Source organism: Talpa occidentalis, unplaced genomic scaffold (genome assembly GCF_014898055.3).
Source record: "Talpa occidentalis isolate TD23 unplaced genomic scaffold, MPIMG_talOcc4v2.1 talOcc4.10, whole genome shotgun sequence".
NCBI classification, from domain to species: domain Eukaryota; kingdom Metazoa; phylum Chordata; class Mammalia; order Eulipotyphla; family Talpidae; genus Talpa; species Talpa occidentalis.
Window position 1 is genome coordinate 70,180,700 of NW_023600993.1, and position 16,062 is coordinate 70,196,761.

Here is a 16,062-nt window from a genome sequence, read left to right on the forward strand (position 1 = left end):
GGAAGGAAGCTTAAGTATGCTGGGCAGGGAGTGTTTCAAATATCCGTTTACAAATGCTTTATATAAAAATGAAAATTTTAAGACAAACTATATATCCTAAATAACCCTCCTCAGTCCTGATTTAGTTTTATAAATAACCAACAAACTTCCAGAAGACATTCAGAGGGTTACAATGCATTTTATTATACATCTTAGATTTATACATTTCATGTTTTTAAAGCTTCAATTAATTAAATTCAATACAAAATAAAAAACATATATATGCAGCAGTGGTTCTCAGGCACAGAATTTAGGAGGAGACTGGAGCAAGTTTATTCCCTAGTGTATAGTGAATGTTATGAACTATGAAGAGTGGAAGGATTCCTTCCGACCTATCTGCCTTTTTGACTGAGTTTTATTACACTTAACAGCTTTAGTAGGTTTGCTAACTGGAAACAAGATTTAAAGTAAGTTTAGAACCTGTTTTCTTGAAGTCTTTAAGACCTACAGGGTTACTTTTCTCCTAATAGAGCTCCAAGATCATTTAATGAAAAAAATATTGTCCATAAAAAATCTGGAGCCTCAGCCTAAGAACCACTGCCCATGGTTATTCGATGTCTTCAGGCCTCACAGGATGGGGTAATGGTATGATGGATTTCTTCTCAGTATCTCTGGAAAGGGCTTTCCTCATATCTGTTTGGAAGCAAAGTGTAATGTAAGTACCCAAATATCGAACCATTTTATATCAAATTTAAACTCAATAGGTAAATTTCCCATAGATTTTTGTTCCCTGCCCTAACTTTCACCAGATTGTAAGAGAAATATATTCATAAGTGAAACTCAAGTCTCCAGTACCTCAGATGCCAACCAAAAACGGGTTCGGCTTTTTATATTAATGTTCTTTTGAAAGAATCTTGTTAAAAAATAACTTGCCTATAATGTAGCAATGTAGTAATTGGCAGCAATTACCCAGTTACAATTAATATAACTAGTGGTAGGTTCATAAAGTAGGTTAAAGATTTAAATATTATGGCTCAATTTCTAAAATACTAAGTCCAGCAAATATGACTCTTAAATTTATTGAAATAACTGAACACTGCAGTCTATAGAATGTATGCAAATGTTTTGGTTTCCTCCTAGGGTTACTACCACAGTAGCAGCTTACTTACCATAGGCGTCCTCATCGGGCTCCCCATTACTGGCTGAATAGTACTCTATGACGGTCCTGTACACACTGTAGCCCAGCTGCTTATACATGTTCACTGCGACTTGGTTGGATACCCTCACAAAAAGATCAACAAAAAATCCGCCCTTTCTTTAAAAAAAAAAAAAAAAATGTTAGAATGTGAAAAACCCTAGAAAATAAGAGATATATCTTTAAAACAATTGTTTTTACTCTGCTTTGACTACCTCTCAGAATGGTAGTAACAGGACTATGCAACTGATTATATTAACTATATCAATTTTTATTACTGAAGATTTATGACAGTAATTTTATAGTACAAAAGATTCTGTTTGCATGTTAGTATTTCACAACCTATAGGACATGTTTTCTTAAAAGAGAAACTTAAAAAAAAAAAAAAGCATTTGTTCTTTGTACCACAGTTCTGTTAGCTGGTTTAAAGAAATTACCGTGTATTTTATGTCATATAATTGGTATGCTCATTTTACCAACTATTCATACAATACGTTCACCCATTTGTACAGAGACTATGAAGCAAGCACCAATGTGGCCATGGCCCAAATGCAGCCACAGGACACCCTTCTCAGTCCTGTATCCTCTGGTCAGTGACAGCCCCTCTCTTTCCCAGGGGTCACCACACCCTGACTCCTGTCATCATTAGCTCCTTGCTTTCTATTGCAGATTTACCACTTAGAATTTAGTTTCTCCTATTTGTGAGCTCAACAAAAATGGAATCACATTTTATATCTTTAGTGATTTCCCTGTCAGCATTACGCATCAGCCTCTCTTTCATGAGAACCTGTGCATCTTCACTCTTAGTGCTCCACTGTGTGACTATGTTACATACCCTGTTGTCTGTGGTCCTATAAACATGCCCAGTTTTTACTGTTACACTATGCTGCTTATGAATATTTCTGTTGGGTCTTAAGGTACATATCAAAGGTCAATACTCAGGAAAGTCATCGTTAGCTTATACAGGGGTATGCACATCTCCAAGTGTTTCCCAGCCTGGCTGTGCCACCTTGCACTCTAACAGAAGTGGATAAAACTCCATTCCCACAGCACCGCTCAATCATTTTGATTTTTGAAAATCTTATGGTGCAGCTGTAGCTAAGGGTAATTTTAATTGGCATTTTGGATAACTAATGAAGCTGAATATATTTTTACCATTTAGATTTCTTAATGCATATAGTATTACTGGACTTCCATATATCTTTTTTTGCCCCCCAGCTGCAGTTCTCTATGTATTCTGGATATTTAAAATTATGTAATGTTTTTGCAAACTTTTTTCTAATTTCTGACTTGTCATAATACTGATGTATCTTTTAATGCACCAAGTTGTCACCTCAATGAAGTTGGTATATGAATCTTTCCTTTAGAACTAGCAGTTTTTATGGTTTAAGTTCTTTTCTGTCCTCAGGACAAAAAATCTCGTATATTGTCTTCAAAGGATGTTTCAGTTTTGCTTTTCACATCTAGATTTGTGTGTGTGTGTGTTTGTGTAAGAACTGGGGTGTAGGCCAGATGTGCAGGGGTTGAGAAGATTCACCAGAGACAAAGTGGGGAGCAGAACAGATGGATTTACTGAAATACCCTACTGAGGGGAGTAGCAGGTGAGACAGGAGAGGTCTGCTGCGCCTTATGTGGGTGAGCTTCCTGGCTGGGGATTAAACTCAGGTGGACTGAACTCAGGTCATAGAGGTGATAGAGTGGAGATTATAGTCCACCGGGGAAGCCCCTATATCTAGAATTTTAATAAAAAGTTAAAAGATTTAATGAATCAAATTGATTTACATCTGGTATGGTACCATATGGCAAAGACACCAACGTTATAGCAGTGTATACTTGCGCTACTGATCTGCAATTGCCATTTCTCATACATGTCAAAAACAGAATTGCTTTCTCCGATTCTGTTGCGCAGCTCTAGGCAGCTAGTCCAGCACTAACACAAAAGCATTACTCATTACAGCTTGATTTCTGGTGGGGCAAATCTGCCTATTTCAATGTCATTCAAGAATTTTAACTCTTTTCATTCCTTTCTTAAGTTTCATAATCAATTTAGCAAATCCCACAAATTCCCCACCTGGGATTTTGACTGCAGTTTCTCTAGCTTCTTGGATCAATCACTAGTTTACTATAGCTTATTTCTCTAAGTCATCTTTAATGTCTCAAAGTTTTATAACTTGCAGAGAAAGCTTACACAGCTGTTATTATTCCTAAGTCCTTAATGTATCTTAATGTCATTGCAAATAGCATCTTTTTCTAACTTTTACTGTATGTATAGAAATCAGCTAATTTTATGCTGCACATAGAACAATTCTGCTTACTTTTGAGAGTAAAACATTTATGTTTACATTCTTGTGGGTTTTGTATTTGTGTAATCATATCAGTACAAAACAATGGTTTTGTTATTTTTTACTGATAGGATGTCTTCTCAATTTTCATGTCTTATTTTTCTTGATTTACTGTATTGCCCAGGGTTTCCACTAAATTATCAAAAGAGGGGCTGACTGTAGACATCTTTTATCTTTTCCCAGATTTCAATTCACAAGTGGTACTTACATTTTTTGTAGATATACTTTTTTCACTTTAAGGAGGTTCTATTCCTAATTTGCTAATCTTTATCAAAATAAATGGTTTTATCAAAGTGTTTTTTGCATTTACTAATATAAAAGTCATTCTGTAAATACAGTAACATAGTGGAATACTAGCATATTTGCCTGCATTAAAACAACCTTGCCCTAATGGTCTATCCTTTTTATGAATTGCTGAATCCACTTTGCTAAGTTCTTTCTGGGATTTTTATATCCATAGTGAGTCAAATTTTCCTCAAATTTTCCTTTCTTACATTTCTTGTCATGTTTTGTTATCAAGATTATCCCAACCTTAAAAAGCTGAAAAATAGCTCCCTCTTTTTGTTTGTGTAAAGATGACTTCATAGTCATTATTTCTTAAATATTTGATAAAATTTGCTATTTTGAAAAGTCATAGTTTTCTTTGTGGGAAGATTTTGCACTGCTCTCAAGCTTTTACACTGTGGAAGGCTTGCTTATTTAAGTATACCAATTGTCTTTAGGTTAGAATTTACATAATTTTAAATATTCACACGTTTTTTGTAAATAAAATAGTTCTGGCAGTTTTTTCAATTTCCAAAAACATTTAACGTGAGTTCTATCCCTTTTAATAAATTTTAAGCATGTAACATATTATTGCTGACTATAGGTACAATGTAGAACAGCAGACTATAGCTTATTCATGTAGCCTAGCTAAAACTTTATGTGCTTTGATTAGTAAATGTTCTTTTCACCCCCCTCCCTGGCCAACCACCATTCCACTCAGATCCTATGAATTTAACTATTTTATTTATTATTTTTTAATATGTAAGTGGAATCATTCAGTATTTTTCTTTCTGTGACTGGCTTACTCACTTAGCATAACGTCCTTAAATCTTTGTCTAACTGGAGTCCTTAGCTCACTAACATTTACTGTTTATGTTTCTTGTAATATTTGGAGTCATGGCTCTCATTTCAGCTTTTCACTGCTTTGCCAGTTAAATTTCCTTTTTCTTCTTTTGACTTGACTTTTATCATTCCATATTTTTATCCTCTAGTTAACTGGAAATTATATAGTTTCTCTTTAATGTGTACATTTAAAAATACATAAATATGCAATATATATGAGTGCTTGTATGTGTATGTATGTATACACTTACACACTCATACAAATGAAGAACACTTAAATTTTAGCAACTATTCCAAGGAAATGAAAGAACAGAAACTGGAAGGAAAAAGAGCTTAGTGGTTTTTGACGCTAAAAAATGCTTAAGCAACAGTCAATTCTGTAAATACACTAAATCATATATGCACAGCATCGCTAATTTGAACCCCTGCCCACTATATAATAATGTCAGATATTTTTCAATATGATATGCCATTAACAAATATAATATTCTTCTTTGCCAGTCTAGGGGGCATTTTTTAAAATTTTAAGGGCTACAGTTGACTTCTTTTCCAACTAACACTACCCTCTCTTCTCTGAATGAGCTCAAGTTTCTCTTGCCCTCAACTTTACTCAGGCCTTTTATAAGCCATTACTTCTTAAAAATTTACCTTTATTAAATCCATCAGTTAAATGGAGAGCCTTGAGAGCTCTTCCTAGCAGCTATACTCTTCCCTGTATTCTTCTGGGATTTAGAAAAAAAAAATAGCAGCCTGACAAATGGTTAAGCCAGGAACTGGGAGGAGTCTTAATTATTATATTACTTTGATCCCAGAGAAAGGGGTGGTTGATATACACAACAGGTCTTTTATGCAGCTGTTTTTTGACAGTTCCTGTGACGTACGGGGGGGAAAAAAATCAGTGTGAACATGAAAATCAGTGTGAAACAGGAATGGAGGTAGTTGTGTCAAATTTGTTTCCAAGGTTTGATCAGTCATGCAAATGCAGTGCTCCCATCAGGAGTACACATCTCATTAGTAGGTAACCTTTTATTTAACAATGAAATAATGTTTTTTCTTTCAATTTTTTCCCCAATTAGCTACTAGTTAGACAAAGACTTAATAAGTTATGTCAGGAACACTTATTAAAGCAGTTAGGACATAACTGCCCAAGACTAAACTTTTCTTTTGGCCTAAGAGCATTGTGAAAACTTTTCTAAGGTGAGATAATACTAACAGAAAGTGGGGACATCTGCCATATTGGCAAGAGCACTACAGTAACCCTGAAGGCTAATCGCTGATTGCACCAATAACCCAGCTTATAACCTGTGGCAGGTCACTCACTTTGCCTTCATTTACATCAGTGGCAAACTAGGGACAATCATACCAGTCTCCATATGTGACAAAATTGTTGTAAAGACTGTTAGAAGCTCACAATGAAATTCATGTAAACCGTGAAGTATCACAGATGTTTCACAGCCTGAAGGAAAAACATCTTATAAATGTTCACCCAGAAGAAAAACGGTTCAAGTGCATAAATGACTTGAAAAGCAGGATCTTACCTTTCTGAAATCTCCTCTAGTAACTCCATAAGTTTAGCAGCCAAACCAAGGCGTCGAAATTCTGGGGCAACAGACAGAGCTGTGACATGCCCGTGCCATTCTTCCCTTGCTACTGAACCTTCTGCTTTACCCATAACTGCCAAAATAGATTGCATTTAGTAATTAGACACATGGATTTATACAAATACAGAAGTAGAGTCTGGTATATTTTTTATTATAAACTAATAAAATTTACAAAATTAAAGCCATCTAGCTAATGGCTCTTAGTGCGTTTATAACTTGTCACTTATACTGCTAAATCTAATTGTGAAATCAGAATAAAAAAATTTAAAAAGGAATGTCATAGTAAAAACACAACTTATTTTGAACAGATTTAAAATGTGTTTTTAAAATATCAAGTGGATGTGTGTGTGTGTAGCTATGTATGTATGTATACATATATAACTGAGACAATCTACAGCTCAATTTTATTTTTTTTAATTTATACAAGCACTGGGTAGTCAGAAGCATGGGAGGGTGAGAGAATTCACCAGAGCCAGAGCGGGGAACAGAACAGGCAGACTGACGAAATACACTGCTGAGGGGAGCAGCAGGCACGGCAGGAGAGGTCTGCGCGCCATGTGGGACCCTTGCTGACTGCAGGGGATCGAAACCGGCACTGCAGAGGCTGCGGGCAGCTTTGCAGCCCAGCGCTCAACCACTGTGCCACCGGGGAGGCCCTACAGCTCAAATTTTTGTTAGTAATGCTACTGATTCAGTGAAGATGCTACAATCCCCACATTGTATACCAAATAAAAATTTAACAAAAATATAGAAAGACCCAAGAAGACTGAGACCATGCCTATCTGATTCACAGGCATAGGCCTAGCACAGTCCCTAAAGCACAGATCAGTGAGTTAACAAATGGTTGAAAAGGAAATAAATTACAGTCATCGTGAGTATGCTTCAATTCTGCAATGAATCTAAATCAATCAGTTGAGACCTACCTTAAAATCTAGTACTAGTGATATTATATTTACTGTAAAACTTAGTACTGGTGGTATTATACTTACTGTAAAATCTAGTACTAGTAGTATTATACTTACTATAACCCATTAACTCTCCGCCAGGTGCCTCTGCAACAATGAAATACTCTGGCCAGTGGGCAAGGTACTGTAAATAAAAGGGAATCCCATACTAGAACTTGTTAAGGAGTATGAAAAGTAATGGACACCAATAAATTCTTCATAAAAGGGATATTTTGAAGAAAAATTCCTTTAAAAAATATAGTAGTATTTTATCCCCAGTTCTAAATGTATGACTTCTATAATCATATTATGCCATGAAATATTTAGGACGGCACTAATTTTTGACAAAATTGCCTCAACATATGTCTTCAAGTGTGAATGGAGACAGCATCATGTAATAGAAAGCAGAGAATCAGCACTCCAAAGTCCTATAAACTATTCCAAGTGGTCTCACTATATCTATCGATAGTATCTATCATCTGCTATTCTGCCTCCCCTTATAATGACATGTTCACATTCCCAGGCACATAGTAGATGTTCAATGCCTTTATTTTTCCATAACTGCACTGGAAAATCAGTCACTAGTTTCTACATTAGTTTGAGCTCTGAGACTTGGAAAATAACTTTAACACTTAAGTACTTCCAGAGGCAACATAACCATTACCCAGTTTTTCTCCTCCACTGATTCATATTCTCTTATTTCTAGCAGTGCAAATAAAAGATGACTTAACAGTACATTAATTTGCTCATGACTAACTCTATCCTCAGTGTCCTTACTGACATGTGCATTTCCTATATTCCTTCTTAGTGTAAACTTCCTGACGTAATTCTAAGAGAAGACATCATAAACCATGTATTTAAGAACAGAAAAAAGAAAAAAACCTGGAAAACCTATACATTAGTAAATTCTTCAAACTGTCCTCTGAAGGATAGCCATTACTTTTAGTACTTCAAATACAAGCTTCACATGGTGAGCCAGCGTCTTCCTACTTTCCAGTTACCGAAACACACAAAACCACCTCTCCCCCAGCCAACAGAGGAGCCCCTAAATGCTCACTAACTACTAAAAACCTGGCAGGTTACTTTCAGATATGGTCTTACCCCCAATAAGGAACTTTTGCTGTAAATTTAATTATAATTGCGAGCACACTATATAAGCTGATTTACATCTTAATATTTTCTTCTTACCAACAGTAAAAGTTTCCTGTCACTTGAAATTCTTCAAAATTCTCACTTTTTTTTAACATGGCGAACTGTTTAATCAGCCATAATTTTAAAAAGACAAATGTACACTGGAGATTTTTTGTTCCTTTTCCCACTCAACTCCATTTCTGCTATGATGTGGCGCTATTGTCAACTGTACTAACTAGACTGTTATGTATTACTCCATTGTAAGAATAAACATTTTAAATACCCTCTGTCTCCTGACAACAGGCATATGAATTCTTTCGAGTTTCTCAAAAACATTTTTAAATCCTTCATGGATACAGCACTAAATTGAACCATCTCTACATTGTTGTGTGTGTTATTCCAAATTTTTAATATTATAATTCTGTAATTATACATTTTCTGTAAAGCCAGATAGTAAATATTCTAGGTTTTACGGACAATGGTCTCTGTTGCTACTGTGAAAGAGACAAATGTAAGTTACAGACAATATGTAAATTATTTAGCATGTCTCTGTTGCGATAAAACTTTAATAACAAAAACCAGCAGTGAGATAAATCTAGTCCACACACCTTAGTTTCACCAACCACTGATGTAACTGCCTCTATTTTGTGTTACTTTCAGCTTCCAAAAAACAGAATTACTAAGTATTACATTGTCAAAGTGCCTTCCAAAAAACCTGCAAGTGTCACTCGCAGTTTATAAAAATGCTCCATTCACCTCACTCTCATCAGTACTGAGTTTTATCATAATTCTTAATCCTTGATCATGTGATAGGTAAAACATGGCACACCTCATTTTGAACTTACATGTCTTTGATTCTTGAGATTGAATTCATTAACCTCCTCTATGCCTCTTTTGTTATATTAACAGTTAAAGACTGTCCTCCTACCTACTGTAGTGGACATGGAACAAAACCAAAAAATCTAATTTTATGTTTTTAGCCATTGCAAATTGCAATATAACCCAGAGTACCCTAACTTGACACATCTTTGCCCACTTTTCTATTTGGGAGCATGACAGTTGTTGTTACCCAAAATCTTTTCTTCCATTTAGTTAACAATTTAGGTTGAAGCATATTCCCAGCACGTGCTAGGTAACTGTATTAAGAGGCAAGTGTTGCTCAATGAGCTATAGAAGAGCTACATGGTATTTACCAAAGATAATGTTGAAAGGGAAGGACACTGTCCCTTCCCCTATGTTGATCCTCTTCCCCAAAACATGGATGTGATGCTGTTTGCCATCCAAGACAGAGCAAGGCCACACTGGGAATGGTAGCATGGTTCAAGTGCAGAGCCTGGTCGCTGGTGACTTCTTAGAACCACTACCTGCTCCGGACTGCTCATCATCCCCAGACTTCATTCACATCGGACAGAAAGAACCCATCTTGATGAAGTCACTGCTCTGCTGTACATGGTCATCCTTACTACTGAGGGGCAAGGTGGGCACTGGGCTCAACTGTTACAGATTTATATACAGTCATTATATTAGCTCATAAGGCGGATTTAATAGAACTCTTGTTCCCAGTTGTTTTTCGTTGATTGCTGTCAACATTGTTTAAAATGTTTCCTAACCTACACATTTTAAAGTTTTTTAGTACTCATCTATTTTTTTCTTTTCACTTTTCCATCTTCCTTACTCTCAGTAAGCATTCATTTAACTTTTTTTGAAAAGGATACAGTTTCTGTAAGTGGATCCAAATTACTGAAAGAAATGAGAAATGGTAATAGTAAGCAGTGTTACAAAACCAATTTAATAATAAACCCACTAAAATTGGAAGTGCACAAAACAAACGAAACATGCTACACGTACAACTTTAAATCCAACTTTGGGGCTAAGGAACATGGTTTAAACTAAAGAATAATGAGCTACGATATTGATTATAAAGATATGCATACCCTTTCATTTAACCACTTCTTCACAAATTACTTTATAGTTAATAATCTACATCAAAATCTTCCATTATTCTAAATGGCAATAAATTGTACATAGAACTGGGGACTAAAGTGACACGTAATTAATTCAACACACACAGAAGAAAACTAGCTTGTTACCGCATCCTTAAGGCCCCTCCTGTCTTTCTCTGGGTCTGCACTGACAATTGTTTCTTCTTCCTTTATTCTATCCGCTGAATGTGGGCTCCCTCATCACTGCTACTTGATTTCTGCTCCCCTTTCCAACCTCCTCCATTTATATACTTTCAACCTGGACAAGGTCTCCTGGCTCAGGTGCTGCTAAGTGCCTGCCAAGCCAGCATGCAGCCCAACACAGGGCCCCAGAGTCAATGATTCTTAATCTATATATCTCTGCTTCCATCCGCAAGGAGCCTTCCCCCTTACTGTCTACACTTTTTGCACACCCAGTCAAATTCTTCTTTGGGATCATTAACAACGCTGACAGTCATACTGTATCTCTCTAGTCTAGCAGTTCTCTCATCTTTGGTTTCAAACTGCTGACAATCAAAATTTCCTGAGGACCCCATAAAATTCTGTTTATGTGGGTTATAGCTATTGATATTTAAAATTCCTATTTGTTTAAATAGATCAATTACATGTTAATGGGAATCTTTTCAATTGAGTTATAATGGACATAGCACATTACTGTTTCAGGTATACAACATAGCCATTTCATGTTGGTATATACTACAAGGTGATCACTACAATCAGTCTAGTTAACAGCATCACCACACATAAGTGCAAATTTTTTCATGTGATGAGGACTCTTAAGAACTTATGCAGCACCATATTACTAACTGCAGTCACCATGCTGTGCTTATTACATCCCCGTGACTGACTTGTGTACCTTTTGACTATCCTCACTCTTTCATTTTGTATAATTAACTTTTTAAGCCTCAAAACTTTTCGAAAACAAAAATTTTGTAACAAGGATAACATTGTTTTAACAATTCTTACTAATAAAGATCTTTTTAATGTCTGACTTCTTAAAAGTAAGCTGGATTCTTCTGTGTCTGCTATACTTACTATTACAAGTGCACACATGTGGAAAATTCCACTGGGTACTTGTGAGAGAATGAGAGTAGAAAAGGCAGAAGACCATCTTAGTAACATCATATGAGGAAATAGTTTTGACCTCGCAGAAACCACAAAACAAACCTGAGGAGCCCCAGTCCACATCTGGAGAATTACTACCTTACTACAGTTTGGGGATTCCCTCTTACACTTTCAACAACTAGTTTATAGCTTCTCCTCTCACCTCAACTCTCCAACAGGGCCACCCCTTTCTCAATTTCAGTCACTTCCCAAAATTTTACAAAGAAAACCTAACAGAAGAACACTTCACTGCAGTCCAATGACTGACCCCACTCACCTACAAGGGTCTGCTCCCACACTCTACTTTCTCCCCTGTAACCATGCATGGATTTCTGCTAAGCAGATTCCACCCTGTCTCATTACCCATGAACCTGCTCCAATTCTCCCCTTGTAATAGGGTGGTCCCCAGGAAAGAGGGAGGTTCCAGGTTTCCTGCCCCACCCAAAAGGAGGGTGGAGCAGAGAGAGAAGAAGCTGCAGAGGAGACTGAGGAAGAAAGGAAGCAGGATGCAGAGCCAGAAGGAGACCTGGAGGAGGCACATGGGGCCGAGAGACACGTGAAGAAACTGCGCTTGCCTTTTGGTCGTGGACTGGGTGACACAGATGTGGGTGAGAGACCGTGGGGAGGTGACAAAGGCGGCTTTTGTCTTTTTTTTTTTTTTTATAGAGGCATGCTTTATTTATTTGTTTGCTGGTTTGTTTGTTTTGTTTATACATGCACTGGGTACAGTCAGAAGCGCAGAAGGGTGAGAGAATTCACCAGAGCCAGAGCGGGGAGCAGAGCAGGCAGAAGGACCGAAGTACACTGCTGAGGGAAGCAGCGGGCGGCAGAAGAGGTCTGCGCGCCCTGTGGGACCCTCCTCCGGTGGCCGGGGAGCAGCCGGGGATCGAACCGGCGCCGCAGCTCGGGCAGCTTCGCAACCCAGCGCTCAACCGCTGCGCCACCGGGGAGGCCCGGTGGCTTTTGTCTTGATTTTGATTTTGCTCTTTTCCCTCCAGACTTGTCTGATGGTTTCTGACCCTTTTCTGTGGGTCCCCACTGGAAGATGCTTTAGACCTGTGACAGGCTTTGGGGCCTTGCTCTGGGCCAATCCTGCTTGGGTGGACTTTTACCCACAAGGGGACGGGTAACTTTGGGTGCTTGATTTGGAAACTAGATTCTTTGCCTTTCCTGTATTGTTTCCTAGTTGTATTAAAGTTCCTTCCCATTAAAGTCTCATGTTTTGTGTTGATGCGGCGGATGGCAGAACCTATTTAGAGCAGGCAGGTTTGTGGGGCCTGGGGTGCCCCTCTCCCTGCCCTGTAACACCCTCTCTCCTGGAAGTGAAGATGCTATACACTTAGCCACTGGCACTCCCTGAGGTAGTTTCCACTTTCTCCACCTAAAATGTGTTCCTTGCCTGGCTTCTGAGGCCCCACCATGCGGTTTTCCTCCCACCTCCCTGGTCCCCAGTTCTCCTTTACTCTAATGCTTGATTCCCTAGGGTGTCATGTGGGAGGCTTTTTTTTTTTTCTGTCTGCACTCGCTAATGTCACCTACTCTCTGGATTTTAATACCATCTAATAGTACTGACCCCAAATTTCTATCGTTAGCCCATATCTAAATTTGAGATTTCCATTCCCAGATGGACTTCTCCAACTGAGTATCTCGGTGCACTTGGCAGAGAAACCCAAGCCATGACAGGCCGTCCAAGCCCTGGCTTCTGGCTCTCCTCACACTCCCGCACTCTGTCCCGGCACACTGGTCCTCTCCTACCTGCAACAGATATCTGTGCACCTTTTATTCCCTCTGCCCCCAATACCCATATGAGTTACCCTCTCAACCTCCCTAGTCTTTCTTAAGGAATACCTTCCCTGGACACCCTACTGAAAGCTGAATCGCCAGTCACTTCATATTTCCCTGGCCTGCTTTCATTTTCGGCTTTGTACAGAACACTGAGTTTGAGATGATTTTCTTACCTTGTTTTCCCCTCTAAAAGATGTATTTTATAAAGTTATCAACTTTTCTTTTTTGTTCACTGCTGTGTCTCCAGCACTGGTATACAGTAGGAACACAGTATTTTTCCAATAAATAATTGTTTAATTGCAATGTTCCCGCATCCATGTATCACGCTAATCCAGTGATGCTCGAGTTCTCTACTGACATGCCCTCATCAAACACAGAAAAGGAAGAAAATGGGACAAGCAGTCCCTTTACTGGCATATTCATTCTGATGAGGCCTCAACAAGTTAAATGATTCTTCTGAAATCTAACATTTTATCATAAATTTTCCTTCTACTTGATTCATTCAATTTCATTAAAAAGTTGTCCCTTCCCAGAACTTCAATTAAAACTGATTCTCCATGAAGCTTTGCCTTGTTCTGATTCTCCATGAAGCGTGTTTTTTTTTTTTTTTTTTTTTTTGAGGAACTGGAAGCGTTTATTTCTGACACAGGGTAGTGGTGGGTCCACTACAAGGCTACCTCCGGGGCCACCTCGCCAGTGCCCTGGCCCCTGGCCAGGTTCGCTTCCCTCTGCTCTCACCGCTGCTTACGCTGGAGTAGTCGCCGCTCCTGCTCAAACTCCTTCATGCGCTTCACATAGTCAAGGTGCTCGCAGTAATCCCAGTCATGCTGCTCATGCTTGCAGGCCAGGAAGTTGGGGAAGCTGTCACGCTTGCATTTGAGCAGCAGGATGAGATAGTGGGCACAGTAATCCCGTTGCTGGAGCACCAGCTGTGCGTCGTTCATCTCCTGCTGTGTAACCGTAGTGGGGTGGGAAGGTAGGCATCCGCAGGGGATCGGGGTCCCCGACCCATCGCTCAGATAACGCCTGCCCAGGTGCGCCCCCGCCCCCATGGCAGCTGTCGCTGCGGGTTTGGGGTCACCCCGCTCCTCTCCTCCATGAAGCTTTGCCTTGAAACTTTTGGCATTTCAAGGCATGTTCTCAAATCCCAGGTCTGCACCTCTCAAACCCAAGCCTTTGTCAAGTCCTAATGTCCAAGTGACTGCCAAGACCTCCTGAGTGACTTATTTACCTTTTCTAATTGTCCCATTGCACAGAATTCCAACATGAAGAGCTCAGGCTCTAGAACAGCAATTCTCTTAACAGCAGAGATTATTGCATTTTCAAATGCTCCCTGGTGGTCAGGGACCACTCTTTAAGTTCCACAGCTCTACAACCAATCTCCTTGGAAGAGATTCCTCCCCTCACCCACTCCTACCACAGGTGTCTCTCACCTGGGATAATTCATTAGCGCTCTCAGTCCTTAGTTTACTCAGACACGAAATGAGGATCATGTGAGCTCCTATCTCACATAACTGTGAGGGTTAGCCAGGTTATTACAGTGCCAGTGCTGGGCACAGCGCGAGCTCAACTCGAATTACCTTAGTTATACTACACAGACTGGGAGAGGACAAAGAAAAAATTCCTCCCAAACGATCAAGACAACCCCACAACAATACAATGTGGCCAGTTTCTCTGACCATTGAGTGATAACCAATGGTCACAATTATGTCCTGGTTATATAGCCGCACCTCAAACCTTGTCACTTTCACTCCTACTTCTTTCCTCCAAATGTACTTCCTCTTTAGCCTTCTTCAAAGCTCACCCCCTTTTTGAAAAGTGTTTAACCACCTCATGTCAAGTTCTTTCCACCCTCTTACCACCTGAATGTGATCCACGGTACTGGGCGATGGATGATGGTAAGGTGAAGTCAATATAGGTGGGCAGACAGACCGGCAGATAATGTGGTGAAATCAATTAGGAGAAATGTTAACTGGACAGTCCAGGTGCTGCAGGTATGGATGCTCACGGTAAAAGACTGTCAACTGTTCTAAATGTTCAGAAATTCCCATGTTTTCTTAGAAAAAGAGAAAGGAAAGGAAAAGGAAAAGGAAAGGAAAAAGAAAAAGAGCCTTACAAGTCACAGGTCCTGACTTAACTCGGATTCAAACAAACTGTCCACAATGGGCCTTCACCATCATCTGCCCTGTACCCTGACTCCTTACAACAGAAAAAAAAAAAGTTGTCTAGACTAGGAAGCGGGTCCTGTAACGAAACCCACAGACACAAGCCCCACCGAGCAAGGAGGCACCGCGGTGTGATGCCAAGATCGCAGTTACTCCCAGCAAACACAAATTACCCACTACCACCAGCTGGGCTGCACAACTTACAGCTTCCCAGCAAACACTTAACTGCTGACCGCGTAACGACCTGCGCGGCTGCCACTTTTGGGGTGTCCACTGCACGGAAACGAGGAAGTCAAATCACTTACCTGGATCCGCCCAGAGGTGCGCTCGGGGCCGGCTCCCCCGCCTCCCATCACCCCGAGAGCGCCCGCGCTCTGCCCCTGCACCCCGCGCGCGCGGGGCTGAGGAACGACGCCTGGGCGCCCCGACCACGGGCTGCTGGGCCGATCGCTCGGGTGCCCCGGACCCCGGCCTCGGACCCCGCGGTCCCGCCCCGGGAGGCGCCAGGGGCGGCCGGCGGTGGTGACTCCCGCGGGCCCCGCGCAGGTGACGTGAAGGCCGCGGGCGCCAGCCCAGGGCGCGCGTCACTCACATGTTGTTGAAGCGGAACAGGTCGTCGCACGTGAAGGCCCGGAGCGTGGTCATCGCGCCGCGGCCTAGCAAGCCGGCTCGCTCGGACCCCGAGCCCGTCCTGCCGGAAGTTGTCTTACGCACAGACGCCGCGAGG

The 16,062-nt window shown here is 40.2% G+C and overlaps 1 protein-coding gene across 4 annotated transcripts; it reads right to left on the reverse strand.

The window, feature by feature from the left end:
- Positions 1–158: 158 nt before the first annotated feature.
- NAA20 (N-alpha-acetyltransferase 20, NatB catalytic subunit) lies at positions 159–16,052 on the reverse strand. 4 transcript variants are annotated; one of them, XM_054696002.1, is made up of 7 exons: positions 15,540–15,621; positions 13,909–14,120; positions 10,015–10,039; positions 7,247–7,337; positions 6,162–6,297; positions 1,149–1,294; positions 159–672 (listed from the first exon to the last, which is right to left on the reverse strand). In XM_054696002.1, the coding sequence occupies exons 2-7, from the start codon at positions 14,112–14,114 to the stop codon at positions 587–589; spliced, it is 690 nt and encodes a 229-aa protein (XP_054551977.1). In that variant the 5' UTR covers positions 14,115–14,120; positions 15,540–15,621; the 3' UTR covers positions 159–586. The 4 variants fall into 4 exon arrangements, with proteins under 4 accessions (XP_054551977.1, XP_037349861.1, XP_037349851.1 ...); XM_037493964.2 differs by lacking the exons at positions 13,909–14,120; positions 15,540–15,621 and adding an exon at positions 15,928–16,052; XM_037493954.2 differs by lacking the exon at positions 15,540–15,621 and having other exon boundaries at positions 13,909–14,237.
- Between the last annotated feature and the right edge of the window lie 10 nt (positions 16,053–16,062).

What these genes read in the sequence shown, in the direction of transcription:
- NAA20 (XM_037493954.2), bottom strand. Translation starts at nt 14,222, where the DNA reads ATGGGGGCGGGGGCGCACCTGGGCAGGCGTTATCTGAGCGATGGGTCG. An exon ending in CGGAGAGTTAATGGGTTATA is followed by an intron (nt 6,298 to 7,246) that starts GTAAGTATAATA and finishes CTATTTTGGCAG; the next exon opens with TTATGGGTAAAGCAGAAGGT. An exon ending in CTAGAGGAGATTTCAGAAAG is followed by an intron (nt 1,295 to 6,161) that starts GTAAGATCCTGC and finishes TTTTTTTTAAAG; the next exon opens with AAAGGGCGGATTTTTTGTTG.